The following is a 15,360-nucleotide window of genomic DNA, read 5'->3' as shown; positions in this document are numbered from 1 at the left end:
TCTCTCTCAGCCCAGTGCGCTGATGCCCAAGTTGAAGGACATGTTCCTCTCTCTCAGCCCAGTGAGCTGATGCCCAAGTTGAAGGACATGTTCCTCTCTCTCAGCCCAGTGAGCTGATGCCCAAGTTGAAGGACATGGCCGCCACCATGGATGGCTTCTACAGGTCGTTTGAGTACATCCAGGACTACGTCAGCATCTACGGCCTGAAGATCTGGCAGGAGGAGGTGTCGCGCATCATCAACTACAATGTGGAGCAGGAGTGCAACAGCTTCCTCAGAAGCAAGGTCAGACTCAACCCAATCTGGGAACCCAGGGTCTATGTTTATTTGAAAAATAGACTGTTAACGTTATTAGCGAATAGCCTAATTTTTATTTGAAAAATAAAAAAATTCCCGGCTTCCTGTACAGCACGCCTCTCTCTCTCTTTACAGTCTAAATAGCAACTTGCGCCGTGACTTCAGAGTAACGACTGGCAGTCGTTGTAAGACGAGTTGACGTCTTCTATGCAGTTTTAACGTTATTAGTGAATAGCCGAAATGGACGCGGAATATGTAAGCGGAAGTGACGGAATAGCCACCATCACTCCCTTTTCCGTGTCCGCTTCGACTATTCGCTAATAACGTTAACGCATAAACACACTGCATAGAAGACGTCAACCCGTCTTACAACAACAGTGGAAAAGTACTGGAAAGTTGCGGTGCAAGTTGCTATTTAGACTGTAAACAGTGGAGCACCGACACGGAAAAGGAAGTGACGGTGGCAGGAGAGGCGCGCTGTACAGGAAGCCGGGAAAAAAGGTAGGGCTGTCCCAGAGTCTATTTTTCAAATAAAAGTAGTAGTAGTAGTAGTAGTAGTTTATTTGTCATTGCATGAAAAGATATACAACGAAATTGCAAAGCTCCCCTTCGTGCAACCATACAGTAACAAATTAAATAACAATAAATAACAATTCACCAATAATTCACTAGGCCCCTAGCCTGACTCCGCCAGATGGGGGCGGCATTGTTCCACAAATTCACAATCCAGAATGTGCAGCAAACCCATCCATCTGGCAACGTCAGGTTACCAGGCTCCACAGTAGACATCATAATAATTTACTAATAGTTCTATCAGTCGATATGAGGTAGCAGCAACGTGGTTAGTGCATTTTAAAACAGCAATAGCTGTATTTATACCATGGTCTGGGTGAATACTCGATTCTGATTGGCTGCAGGGTGTCCGTTAAAAAGTGATAATGTACAGTTGGTAAAGTTGTTCAGCCAAATGGTCTGTTCACCGTTCATATCAATGCGCCATCGTTTCAACAGTGCATCAAGAGAGCTGTTTGAGCTCTATACCCCCGTTAAGGGTTAATATGACAATTTTGGATGTTGAGAGAGAAATTGAGTCGGTCAAAGTAACTATTTAAATCACCCCTGTGTGCTCAGTTTATCAAAAATAACTCTTATTTACAATTTTGATTTTCGTTTCGGACATTTCTAACCTCGCGTCACCAGGCTCTTCTCGGCGACAAAGAGGATGATTTCCCTCGGCTCGTGCACGAGCGGGGGCCTTTGAGAGGGAGGGAGGGAGGGAGGGAGGGAGGGAGGGAGGGAGGGAGGGAGGGAGAGAGAGAGAGAGAGAGAGAGAGAGAGAGAGAGAGAGAGAGAGAGAGAGAGAGAGAGAGAGAGAGAGAGAGAGAGAGAACTCTCTCTGCATGTCACCACAACAGCACACGCAGTGCGAGCCCCCGCTGCTCTGTCACTTCCTGAAACTCTTCGCTCTTAAATGTTAATATACTTGTCCAATACGTATCTATCATACAAAATAAAGCAAGCTGCCAAACGCTAATGTCTTCATTTAATGTAGAACGCAAAACATCGTTAAACCCGCATTCCTGTGATAAAATTAACGTTTGAGTCGGCTTTAAAACGGAGGATGGTGGAGGTGGGAGGGACTATTTTATTTCGTGGAAGACTGATTTACAGTATGAATAACAGACATTTAGCCATTTAGATTGCTTTATTTATTACACATGGAAATATAAATGACTGGTCTTATTGTTTTGTTGGCAAGTGACCATGGTATAAGCGGGTTAATGCACTTCGAGGTGTACATTATCACTTTTTAAGGGACTTCGCGGAGGCAAACCATCCTCGGCTTCGCCTCGGACGGTTCACGCCTCCGCGTCGTCCCTTAAAAAGTGATAATGTACACCTCGTCGTGCATTAACCCTTACATATAATAGTGTGGCAGAAATTATTATTTAATAATTGAGATATGGTAATAATAGCAATAGTTCATAATGACAGCAGCAGTGTAAATATAGTATATAATAATAATGTCAGTGTTGATGGCAATGGTATACTATAGTGTGACAAGAATAATTATTTAATAATTTAGGTATGGTAATAATAGTAATAGTTCATGATGAATGCAGCAGTATGATAATTATAGTATATAATAATAATAATGTCAGATGATATAGTAGTATATTTATGATAAAAATAGACTCTGGGTTCCCAGATTGGACTCAGCCTAATAGCATTTATAGGGATCACTGCCCTGAGTATTGCAAATGCACCCGTCGATCATTCTGTAATTATAGTCATAGGGGGATGCTATGTTTGTTTATCCAGACGTCATAGATTTATCAATTGACTGACTCCTTCCTTGTATCCATGCAGATCCAGGACTGGCAGAGTGTGTACCAGTCCACCCACATCCCCATCCCCAAGTTCTCCTCTGTGGATGAGTCTGCCACCTTCATCGGTCGTCTCTGCAGAGAGATCCTCCGAATCACAGACCCCAAGTAGGACTTTCACATGTAACAGTGTAGGGCTGCACAATTAATCGTATTTTCATCGTCATCGCAATATGAACATGCGCAATAAACACATCGCAAAGACTGCCTGAAAACGCAATGAATTAGGGCTGTGAATCTTCACTGGCCTCACAATTCGATCCGATTACGATTCAGAGGACTACGATTCGATTCGATTACGATTATCGATGCATCTCGATGCATCTCGATGCATCACTTTTTTTCCGCAATACATGATTTATTTTTTCTCACTTTCTTTTTTCTCACTGTGTGGCTACTTTTAAAATAAAAGTGCATTTGGAATTGCATTGTATTATGATCCATAATTAAACTAAACAACTGCATGTACTTCCATTATATTTTATTTGATTATAAAAAAATATCGATTTTTGACATTTGTGAATCGATGCAGAATCGTGCACGTCCGCATCGCGATGCATCTTATAATCGATTATTTTTGACACCCCTACAATGAATAACAAAAGTGGTTTTATTTACATGTGTCAATCATTCCCACTCAGCATCTGATCATTTTGTCTTGTGTTGTAAATCCAGCGTACACCTTTCCCTTGCAACAGTGCGCTCCGCCCCTCTGCCAAAGCCCAAACACGCTGTGTGTAGTTTCAGCTAGAGTCAGTGTGTATTTCATTTCTTTATTCAGTGGGCATAGGCTATGTTTGGGGTCTATGTTAGCATTATTAAAGCAGAAAGACATAGGAACTGCATAGCTAATATGCATACTTTAATATTTATTTTTATTTATTTATTTATATTTATCGCAAGTCGTATCGTCATCACTATATTGAACAATGTTATCGCACATCGCAGATTTTCCTAATATCGTGCAGGCCTATAACAGTGTCAGGTTGCCATTAATCACATGCATAAATCACACTTCACTTCAATGTCAATTCAAACTTCATTGTCTGGTAAGTGACATTTACTTTGCAGTCATGGTTAAGAGTAAAAGTACACACTAAAAACATGTAATCAACTCAACAAAACATACCATACAGTAACAACACTATAAAATGCTGATCGGCACAACATATACCATATAAATGTCAGCTGCTAAGACCCAACACGGAGTTGATATGGTGCAATAAGATCACGTTCATCAGTGCAAAATACAAAGTTCTTATTCATCTTATGCAGAAGAGACCGTCTGGCTTGAGAGACTTAACAGGAAGTGTAAATACAATCGGAAGTTCCGATTGTATTTACACTTCCTGCGACTCATAAACCTAGTCTGACTCATAATGTGAGTCAAATTAGGTTTGACCAGGTGAGTCAAACTAGGTTTGACCAGGTAAAACAGCCGGCGTTTTGAACAGGAAGTGGTGATACAATGGGTCAAGTGGGCAGGGCTGCATAAGGTGAATACAGACATAAGCCTTATTGTGATTAACCTTACTGTTCATTTCAAAAAGCTCTCCATTCTGTTTTATATTTTTTGAGCTGCCAGCCAAGGTTACAGTACAAAAAGTTAACACTCTTCATTTGTAAGATGATGTTTAAAGTCGACGTGAACCGGAACAGAATGCACTAGCACGAGCCTCGGAGACTGAGAACAAATTGAGAGGCGGACCATAATGGTGTCGATTATTTGATTTGACAATTCTGAGGACTGGCTTTGGCATTGGCCAATCCTGGCGTGTTCCACCCCCAAATCCAGTGGGATTCAGCGTGTTGTCGTGCTACGCGAGTGGGATCCGCGGAGTACCAGGCAGCCAGGCTGCTTCTGTGCGGAACGAGCAGACAATCCGATGCATGGGTGCTGCCCGCCCGCATGGAATCTCCGAGGGGCAACCCGTGACAACCGCGCTCTCGGAGGTGCGCGCCATTATCGTTATAAATGTAAATAATATTCCTGGAATGCGCGTTTTAACGAGCCAGTTACATTTCTTTGCATTCTTAGAGATTATAGTTTTTGTTTTATGTTCATGTTTCTAACAATTGGCCAAGTTAGTAGTTAATTTATGGGATAGGAATTCTGCCAGATGACAGGCACTAGGCGCCATTTTCTACTTCATTTGGAAGAGAAAATGAAGATTTGATTGACAGCTGCATGTCGTGATATGATTGGTTGAAATGGGGTAGAAATTTGATAGTACTAGGTGACGTCAGCAAACTGTAGATTACTGTTATCAATGAAATCTTGAAAAATGAACTTTTGATGTGAAAAAGCGTGAAAAACTAAAGAAATAAAAAATTTGTGATTTTGTTTGCATACATTATTAAATAGGTGCACTGCATACCCAGGTATTTGAACTAAATGAAAAGAAAAGTCATTTTTGGGTTCAGCTCGACTTTAAAGCAAATAGCACTTTTATCTATGCAATGATGCTATCTTTTTATTTTCTAGTGCTTTCCCTTCATTCCGTCACCTATGGTGGTTCTATACTGCTACAAAAATATATACCAGCCCCCTTGCAAACATTGCCTCTTCCTGAACATGTCCAGGGTGACGTGCTACATGGACCAGATGAACACCTGGTATGATCTGAAGAGCCACCAGGAGGTGACCAACAACAGGCTGTTCTCAGAGATCCAGGACACCTTGGGCACCTTCGGCCTCAACGGACTGGACCGTCTGCTCTGCTTCATGATCGTCAAGGAGCTGCAGGTGATCAGCCTACTGAATACAAACACAAGTCTGCATTGGGCCGTCTGGGTATTGTCGAGGTCAAAGCACTCGCCTCCTGCCGCGGAGACGCGGGTTCAATTCCCGGCAGCGGTACTTCTAGCTTGGTCAGACGTTCCTAAAGAATCAATTGGCTGTGTCTGCGGGTGGGAAGTCGATGGGGTATGACACTGCACTCGTACCTCCTGGGGCGCTTGTTCGGGGGGAGGGGAACTGGGGGCAATAGCGTGATCCTCCCACGCCCTACAACTATTGTGGGCAACTAGTTTTCATGGGGGGCCACATGAGAAACCCAGATTGTTGCCGGGGGTCGAACAAATATTGTCATGCCGTAACCCATGGATGGGCAACTTTGATGATGGAGAGGGCCACAAAAAAAATTCCTCGCTACCAGATTTTGCAGAGGGCCGAACGGCGCCAGCGTGAACGATTTGGGGCATTTGAAGCCAGGTTTAGAGGAATAACTAATTTTAAATTAACAATTGTGATGCAGTCTTAACCACCAATATTTGATCCTTTTTTCACTCCTATGTCACCACCTGCTCTCCCTGCAGGGCTTGAAATTAACTTTTTTCACCACCTGCCAATATGGCTGCTAGATTTTAAAGTTACCAGCCAATTAGAATTTCCACTATCCGAAATGTTTTTCTTGAAATAAACCAGAATATGAGTGGGTTAATTTAAGCATAAGTATCAGTAAGTGGCCCGGGATTCTCAAAGCCTGTGTTGAGGGTCACATGAACAAAAATGCACTCTTGAAGCTAAATAAATCCAAAACCAACAATTATTAATTATTTAAATTTCTACTTCAATGTAGAACAGTCATTTCTTACACATGAGATTACTTTTAGCCTTTTAGTCATAAAGATTATTGAAAGATATTCCATATTCCAGACTGAAATGCTATAACAGAAGAGTATTGGCCAGAATGACAGGAACATTTGGACACTTATTCAGCGGGTATCTTGCATGTTGCGTTCAGGTGCACTGTCATTTTTTTATTTTTTGCAATTCCATCGCGGGCCACACGAGGGCCCGTATGTTGCCCATGTGTGCCCTACATAGTACTGCCGGTGGAGCAATGGCCAGGCCAGCAGGGGAATTGGCCAAGTACAATTGGGAGAAAAAATTGAAGAAAAACCGGAAAATAAATTAATAAAAATACCTTCAGTATGTCTAACTGAATATATTTACATTACAAGCAAACTGTTTCTGCCATCAGAACTTCCTGACGATGCTTCAGAAGAGCATCCTGAGGGACAGATCTGTGGTGGACGTCTTCAAGGCCATGCTGGGTGCTGTCAACCCAGTCCAAGGCATTGTGGGTAAGCAAGCAAGCGCGTTCAGGAAATCCTATAACCCTCCTGGATCTTTTCATTCATATCAAACAATCTGCTTTTTGCTTGTTTGTTTTTCTACCTTAGCTAATGCCAGCAAAGTGTTTTTTCTACCTTAGCTAATGCCAGCAAAGTCTTTTTTCTACCTTAGCTAATGCCAGCAAAGTGTTTTTTCTACCTTAGCTAATGCCAGCAAAGTGTTTTTTCTACCTTAGCTAATGCCAGCAAAGTGTTTTTTCTACCTTAGCTAATGCCAGCAAAGTGTTTTTTCTACCTTAGCTAATGCCAGCAAAGTGTTTTTTCTACCTTAGCTAATGCCAGCAAAGTGTTTTTTTCTACCTTAGCTAATGCCAGCAAAGTGTTTTTTCTACCTTAGCTAATGCCAGCAAAGTGTTTTTTCTACCTTAGCTAATGCCAGGCAGCAAAGTGTTTTTTCTACCTTAGCTAATGCCAGCAAAGTGTTTTTTCTACCTTAGCTAATGCCAGGCAGCAAAGTGTTTTTTCTACCTTAGCTAATGCCAGCAAAGTGTATTTTCTACCTTAGCTAATGCCAGCAAAGTGTTTTTTCTACCTTAGCTAATGCCAGCAAAGTGTTTTTTCTACCTTAGCTAATGCCAGCAAAGTGTTTTTTCTACCTTAGCTAATGCCAGCAAAGTGTTTTTTTCTACCTTAGCTAATGCCAGCAAAGTGTTTTTTTCTACCTTAGCTAATGCCAGCAAAGTGTTTTTTCTACCTTAGCTAATGCCAGCAAAGTGTTTTTTCTACCTTAGCTAATGCCAGCAAAGTGTACGCCAACGCTGTGGCCAAAACCCAGAAGATCTGGGGGGCATACTTGGAGGCAATCATGAAGGTACCGGTCCATTTTATTTTCTTGTGTTTGCTAATAGGCAAGAAATATCTCTGGCTTACAGTAAATGCACATGTTCATGAGATCACCTATAGGTTGAGGCCACGTCTCGTCATAGACGCTGGTTTCGCTGGCTCAGCCTGGCTGGGGGCGTGGTCAGGGTGGGGTAAAAACCCCCGTTCTATCCATTCAGCAAAGTTAGAATTTAGCTGATAGCCCAGCCCAGGCAGACACGATCGGGGATTTAACCACTGCAGTAAACGCACATCTGAGCAGACGTCTTGTGTTCTGCTCTAGAACCCCCAAACCTGTAGTTTAGAGCCGCAGCACCGTCTTTTGGTGAGTCGGCCCATGAGATATATGGGCGGTTTTACCCCACTCGCGCGCCAGCCGTTCAACATTTTGTGGGCGTTCCCAGACATGCGGACTGTCTCTATTGATTTCCTGGGTGCATATTGTACTTGTGAGTTCAAATTATTTGAATGTGATTCTCTACTCTCTCCTGTAATTCCTTGTCTCTCTCTCTCTCTCTCCATTGTGCATCATTTTCTGATAAAGTCAAGAAGCTTGTGTGTTGCAGGTTGGTCAGATGCAGATTCTCAGACAGCAGATTGCCAATGAACTGAACTACTCCTGCAAGTTTGACTCCAAACACCTGGCCGCCGCCCTGGAGAACCTCAACAAGTCAGTCCAGTCTCACTTGGGTTGGAAATCAGCAGAGAGCACACACCATCTCTGTGTTTGGGTTATACCATCTCTGTGTTTGGGTTATACCATCTCTGTGTTTGGGTTATACCATCTCTGTGTTTGGGTTACTTACAATAGGATGGTTGTCAGAATATTGTGGGGGGAATATTACAATATCATACTAGATTGATTTAATTCCTCCACATAAATCACACATCAATTAAAAAAATAAAATAGCCCATATATTTAAATGAGCCTATCCACACTAAAATAGAAACCTCCGTATTTCTGGTGTGTTTTTATTTTTTCCTCAATTTCTGCGGGTTTTTCGGATGCGGATAAAAACACGCCAAGCAATAAAATATAGTTGAAACAGGCTTCTCCAAGTATCTTCCAGCAAAATGCAGCTGAATCAGGTGCTTAAGCTGTGTTCACACCGAGATATTTATTTTTCTCTCTGTCGCTCGATTCAACCCTTTGGAATCGCTCTGTCGCTGTGTTTAAATCGCTCGTCGCTCGTTTGCATGGACTTTGTATGTCAACTCGATGCCAGCGAAAAACTTTAATAGGACGGTGTGAACGCAGCTTTAGCAGTTCAAGGACAGCAAACCTCCAGCTACTGCTGCTCAGCCGCTGCATGGAATGCATGGAGCGTGATTATTCGTGTCGTTCTTGGTGTTCACTATAATTCCATCCATGAGTAACACAATGACAGACACAATGGTCATGGGCTTCATACACTTTCTGTAATAAAACATCTTAAAGCAAAAGTGGTATCTGAAGGGGGACCCTGCAACACATCTTATCAGATGGGGGTCCTGCAACACATCTTATCAGATGGGGGTTCGTAGTCTAATTTGTGTCAGTTTAGGGGTCTTTGACATGAAAAGGTTTGAGAACCACTGATCTATGTTGTATTGACATTACGTTGCCTCACAGTGTTGCTCATGTTTCATGGCCTTTAGGCTTTCTACATTGCTTTGGCGCACATGAATGAAATCAAAGTGTCAATCATAGTGATTTATGATCATGCCACTGCTGATTACATTCAGGAGATCCACCCCACCCCCCCAAAATGATGAGCATTCATGCATGATATTTATTATTAACACGTTCACTGCCAATGACGTATTAATCCGTCAAAAAAAATCCAACGGTTGACTGCCAATGACGTATTAATACGTCAAAAAAATGAATTTTTTTTTTTTGACCGTGGGATGTACATCTAACCCTTTTACATCTCTTATATAAATATTGAAGCCACCGAACGTGTACAACCCATTCCACCGACCCACTAAGTGGCGACAGTGCTCTCCTGACTAGAGGAAGGCAAGCAAAAAGCAGTGTCAGGAAGCCATTCTCATGAAAATGGATTGGCGAAAACGCTTTCGTTTTCGCGCTGATTGCTGGCGGTGCGGGATTGCAAATTTGCATAATAGATTACGGGTGGAACACACTTTGAAACACGCAGGATAAATATGACCAGAATCGCAAAAGCTTCATCAAAGCTCTCAGCCGAAACTCCAAGAAACGAGCGAGCCCATATCCAGACTTGCACAGCGGCCGCCAGCAGACAGGCAGCAGCAGCAAAGCAGTGAGCCTGGTGACGCGAGGTTACAGGAGCAACAGAAACGAGCTTGTGACACGCCCGCTGCAGCCAAGAAGAACACACACGGAGGGAGGAGTTTGAAGGAGAGGGGTGTTTCCTGCTGTTATGGAGGAAATTACTGTTCAAAACTATTGTTTAGATGTCTGACGTCTTACTGATGCCAAAAATGAATGGTTAAAGTGACTGTTCTATCGAATTTCACAAAAAGCCATTTATCTCAGAATAATTTTTCAGACGCTGAAACCATGCTGTATTCAAGTGCTAATGCCTACATAACTACTAACTCTACAAACTAACTATTTTAGACAGAGAAAGCACACATTCTATTAGTTCTTTTTACATATTTTGTGTTCACAAAATCTTAGCAGAAAAGAATCCTCAGGTCTTGAAAGATGAGCCAGAATCCTCAAAAAAACCCTCTGGCAGAACCTACCTACAGTAAAAAAAAAAACAGCTGGCAGTGAATGTGTTAAGAATTATTGCTCTCTCTGAATCTGATTTTGCCTCCCACTGTGATTCGATCCATGATCTGCGCTGCTTCCGCTCTGACTAATTGCGATCTTGCCAGGTCTCTGCTGGCGGACATTGAGGCCCACTACCAGGACCCGTCTCTGCCCTACCCTAAAGAGGACAACACTCTCCTGTATGAGATCACTGCCTACCTGGAGGCCGCCGGCATTCACAACCCACTCAACAAGGTTTGCCTCCTACACTAATCTCACATTTCCTCTGCAATGCAAAATCAGTCTTTAGGTCTTTGAGATTCGTGCTGAGAGATGAAACCTGAGTTTTTGTTGGTGTCCAGAAACGTTAGGGTTGTGCTACAACCCAGGTTTTACGAGTGCGAACGAGAGCTCTCACTCTAGTGCCATTTCGCTGCGCACTGCAGCCAACTGGAAGAATATAATTTTGCTCCAAAGATGACATTTTTATATAACCAACCATCCACCGACAGGTGGTGTGGTAATCTTGGGACTGAGGCGGCCTCCCACAACGTCACGTCCGCCCAGTTTCCCAAGACGCCACTCTTTGCTCTTCCAGCCCACCTGGATAGACGTGTCATTGAAAGCTCCGTGTGCTTATTTAGTTTGCGCTCTCAGGCTGAGCTAATTCCGTCTTATCTTGTTTTGTTTGTTGGGCTATAAATGATAGGAGGGTATTTATTACCAGTTGTTTGTGTTTATGTATTTCACAGATCTACATCACCACAAAGCGCCTCCCCTACTTCCCCATCATCAACTTCCTATTCATTATTGCTCAGTTGCCGAAACTACAGTACAGCAAAAACCAAGGTGAGTTCTTTTGTATCAGTTACCTGCATTCAAAAACTGTGATCCAGCTGTTGTTGGTGAGCTATCAAGTTGTACAATGATGTTTGGTGCTGAAGGTCAAACCAACTATGATGGCGAGCTTCATTTATTTCTTACTCTTTATCCAACCTCAGAGGTGTTTCACTAATCTGGCAACAGTTGGATAGAGACACTGCGGAGCGCGTCATCATTCAGAAGCCACGCCCAAAACGGGGAAAACAGAAACCCCCCCTGCAATCCTGGCGTTCTCCTATGTCGCGTGCATGGTTGTGTGTTGCACAAAAAGATTGTATATACGGAAGATGAACACTCCCAACTTACTTCCTTGACAGCTAGATCCACATTTTCCTTCTCGTCAATTCTCAATGGCTTCCTTGTTTTGCTCAGGAGTACAAAAAAACTTTAACTGGCGGGGTTTTTTTACATTTGTTGTCTGCGCAGCCCACCACACAACAGCTTTTAGCTATGTTTAATTCAAGGAAAATGACGCTGGTGTGTGGAAATGAACGGAGCTTTTCCCCCGTGATGGGCGTGGCCTATTTCATGCAGTGTCTCTATGTTTGTGTAGCTGTGAAGAGGGTGTCATGTTTAGCGGCGACCTGGCTGCATTCACAGTGCAATTCCAAAAGTATCAGTTCCTGGACCTCCTATGGTTTGAATATGGCGGTTATTTGCATAGGCTACTTATCACAATATACAGTGTATATAGATCAGGGGTTTTCAAAGTTGGAGGCGGGCCTCCCCAGAGGGACTCACATAGAATCACATAGAATAGCCTAAATGTGTGTGATTTGGTTAAAGAGATTTGACTGTTTGACTGTTTTTCCCACTTTCCCAGAGTCAGAAACAATTAAATGCCTTCAGACAGACCTGTTGATGTATTTGGTTTAGTCTGAAGTAAGTCAAAGTGCAACATCAGTCTATCTTGGCTCAATAGAGACAAGCAGGGATGACCTATTTTTGTAGTCAGAACGCGGACGTCCCAGACTTCCTGGTTCTTCACTGTTTCTGTCTATGGGATTTTTGAATGGGTTTTTGCCGCGATGCTTAGATAAGGTCTCTGGGCAACGCAAGCTTAATCAAACGCGAACCAGTGTTCAGTGGGATAATCTTCACACATGAGGACCACTTTCATGAGTTTTGAAGCGTAAATGCCGTAGAAGGAAAAAGCTTGTGCTAAGCTAATGCAGAACTACACAGTGTCGCATAGGCTTCCACGTCACGTCACCACTCAACCTGGACTGTTGTTGATGTGTGCACTGATTACCCCGGGCTGAACGGGGCTGAACCAGGTGAGGGAAAGATAATTTCCGTGTTCATCCTTTGAAGTGATGACGTTATTGACGTATATATCCCCGTCGACTCAACAGTGTAGTCTCATTTAGCCGTTTGCTAGCTAGCCGCCTTTTTAACGGCACGTAAAAGCTTCAAAACTCATAAAAGTGGCCCTTATGTGTGAAGATAATATTACTAAACACTGGTTCGCGTTTGATTAAGCTTGCGTTGCCCAGAGACCTTATTAGAAGCATCGCGCCAAAAACCCATTCAAAAATCCCATAGGCGAAAATAGTGAAGAACCAGGAAGTGTTAGCATCGATGATTTCCGGACTCTTTCCTGCGGCTCTCTATTGTTGAGTGTCTCTGGGGTCAAATAATATAACAATGGTCCCATATGGAATTGAGCAAGGGGGGCATCTTTTTCCAAGATTTGTCTGGGGGAGGCTCACATTCTCAGACTTTGCAAACCCCTGGTATAGATGGATGAAACTCCTGATGTCTTGTGCCTCCCTAGGTATGACATGCCGGAAAGCTGCAGACCCAGTTGACTGGCCTCCCCTGGTCCTAGGCCTGCTCACCTTGCTCAAGCAGTTCCACTCCAGATACACAGAGCAGTTCTTGGCTCTCATTGGCCAGTTCATCCGCTCTATAATGGAGCAGTGCACCAGGTAACACGACAGACGTGATTATTTACTTTGTGAACGTTGTTACATTTACAGATTTCTTTCTGTCATCTTAAGGAAAGGACTTAAATAACATGGTTTCCCTTCATAGATTCCTAGATGCTATGTTTGGCTTGGGTAGTACCTGATCTGAATACTGTTATGAAGTCTATCTCGTTATGCAAACGTATATATTTGATTCCATTGTAGTCAGAAGATCCCTGACATGCCTTCTGATGTGGTGGGAGCTCTGATGTTCCTGGAAGACTATGTCAAGTACACAAAACTGTCACGCAAGGTAGGACCACATTCACACTGGTTCAATCTGGACATTACGCTCACATTACACTCATTATACTTCAGTGATGCTTTCAAAATGTTGCTGGGAGGCTCAAACTGTCAATAGTGTCCATCTTAGTGAGTACATTTTGGTGTCTTGCATTGTATAGTGTTCTAGTTCTATCAATGTTTGTAATTTAGTTATTGTTTATCATTGTATAGTGTTCTAGTTCTATCAATGTTTGTAATTGAGTTATTGTTTATCATTGTATAGTGTTCTAGTTCTATCAATGTTTGTAATTGAGTTATTGTTTCTTTATCTCTGTATTCTAAAGGTGGCTGAAGCCCAGGTCCCCAGTTTCATCTTTGATGAGTTCAGAACAATACTGTGAAGATCTGGATGAAGTCTCTTCATCAGACATTTCTGCTTTCATTGTCTGTTGATTTGTTTACTTACACATTTCATGCTTTTGACCATCAATGTCTTAATGCACTAATATTAGACTGTACATAGATAGAAAGACAGTTATAATTGCCTGTGAGTTGACTTGCCAAGTTTGTGTACTATCACTTTGTGCCATTGCCTAATGAAATTCAATAATAAATAAAAATGTTCATATTCTGTTATTTTGCTTCTCTTTAGATTTCTGGTGTTGGTGGGGCTGATGTGGCTCTAAATATACTTGCCCCACAATTTTCTTTTAATACTTTCTTCAATATACATTGTACTTTTCATTTGGGTACTTTACACACAACACTTTTCCTCAATTTGAAGGAGCTTCAGGAAGCATTGATGCGTGATGCAACTTTTTACACACACCAACATTTGAATTTTTGACCAATATTTCAAAATGGGCTTATTTTACTGGTCGGACTCTGGGCGGGTGTAGGCTGTAAAATGTGTTTTTTAAAATGGCAACAATAGTGAATTTTACACCTGTTTGGGTTAGCCACTAGTTAGGCATGATAGACGGACTAGCTACTGATGTACATGACTGCAGTGAATTTTCCCCAACGCATTAAAATTTGAATTTTTGAACAATATTTCAAAATGTACTTATTTTACTGTTCTGTTGTAATGTGTGTCTGCCTCATTGATATGGGCAGACATTTCACAAGCCCATGAGCAGAAGTGGCTACCTTTCACATAACCACATCATCCATTGTGCATATTAATGGGGCACCCATACTCTCCTATTGATGTCTTCCGAGAGGCAAATCAGGTGAGTCAGCTATTGACCAGTGTGAAGTGGTCAGCAGGAGTTTTCTGTACACAGTCTCCTTTATATTTGTTCTGCTGGTCCTTTATATTCTTATTGTAAAAATCGGACTTTATCATGCTTTTATTCTGAAGGCAAAACACTAAACCGGAAGTGAAATTCCTGCTGATCGCACGCTGGTCAAGCGTAACTGCAGCTGTCTGTCTGACCGAGTCTGACGGTCTGAGCACAGACTGTAGAAAGAGATGGAATGCAGGATAGCCAAGCGAATGTGTTTGGATGGAGGGGAGGGGACCAGAGAGGCTGCCTGGAGAGGAGAGGAGGGGAAACTCACCCCCCTGGGTGAGCTTGACGGCCTGCCAAGTTTTTTTTTACACCTCCCGAGTGTGACGTCATAGATGAGGTCTACCTGAGCGTGTGTATATGTTTGGCAAGCTCCCACTTTGAACACAAACCTGTCCAGTGTCCAATTTGTAAAGGCTATGCACTCCAGTGAACAACTTTATTAAGATACTGAGAAAAACGTTCTCAATGTTATTGAAACAGTTATTGTCATATAGAAACATAATTTGTATTGTATAGCTTCATTTAAATGCTTAGTTTATTAGTTTAATGTGGAAAATAATCACTTTTTCAATCGCCTCTGCCTGCTCTATAATTGTGCAGAATCGTTATTTTACTTTG

The 15,360-nt window shown here is 42.4% G+C and overlaps 1 protein-coding gene across 3 annotated transcripts in view; it reads left to right on the top strand.

Annotated features, from left to right (window-relative positions):
• The window catches only part of washc5 (WASH complex subunit 5), a 37,446-nt gene extending 23,060 nt beyond the window's left edge, over positions 1–14,386 (top strand). For all 3 annotated transcript variants that reach the window (XM_083662518.1, XM_083662517.1, XM_083662519.1), the window contains 11 exons: positions 105–284; positions 2,667–2,791; positions 5,267–5,429; positions 6,670–6,772; positions 7,555–7,634; positions 8,212–8,315; positions 10,496–10,625; positions 11,123–11,219; positions 13,030–13,183; positions 13,388–13,475; positions 13,792–14,386. In XM_083662518.1, coding sequence (XP_083518644.1) covers positions 105–284; positions 2,667–2,791; positions 5,267–5,429; positions 6,670–6,772; positions 7,555–7,634; positions 8,212–8,315; positions 10,496–10,625; positions 11,123–11,219; positions 13,030–13,183; positions 13,388–13,475; positions 13,792–13,848 — 1,281 coding nt within the window. In that variant the 3' untranslated portion in view covers positions 13,849–14,386. The remainder of the gene's footprint in view (positions 1–104; positions 285–2,666; positions 2,792–5,266; positions 5,430–6,669; positions 6,773–7,554; positions 7,635–8,211; positions 8,316–10,495; positions 10,626–11,122; positions 11,220–13,029; positions 13,184–13,387; positions 13,476–13,791) is intronic.
• The last annotated feature ends 974 nt before the right edge of the window (positions 14,387–15,360 follow it).

This window comes from Poromitra crassiceps, assembly GCF_964638095.1.
Source record: "Poromitra crassiceps genome assembly, chromosome: 29".
Classification (NCBI taxonomy): Eukaryota; Metazoa; Chordata; class Actinopteri; order Beryciformes; family Melamphaidae; genus Poromitra; species Poromitra crassiceps.
Note: the sequence above shows the minus strand (reverse complement) of the source record. Positions and strands in the feature narration are given on the sequence as shown.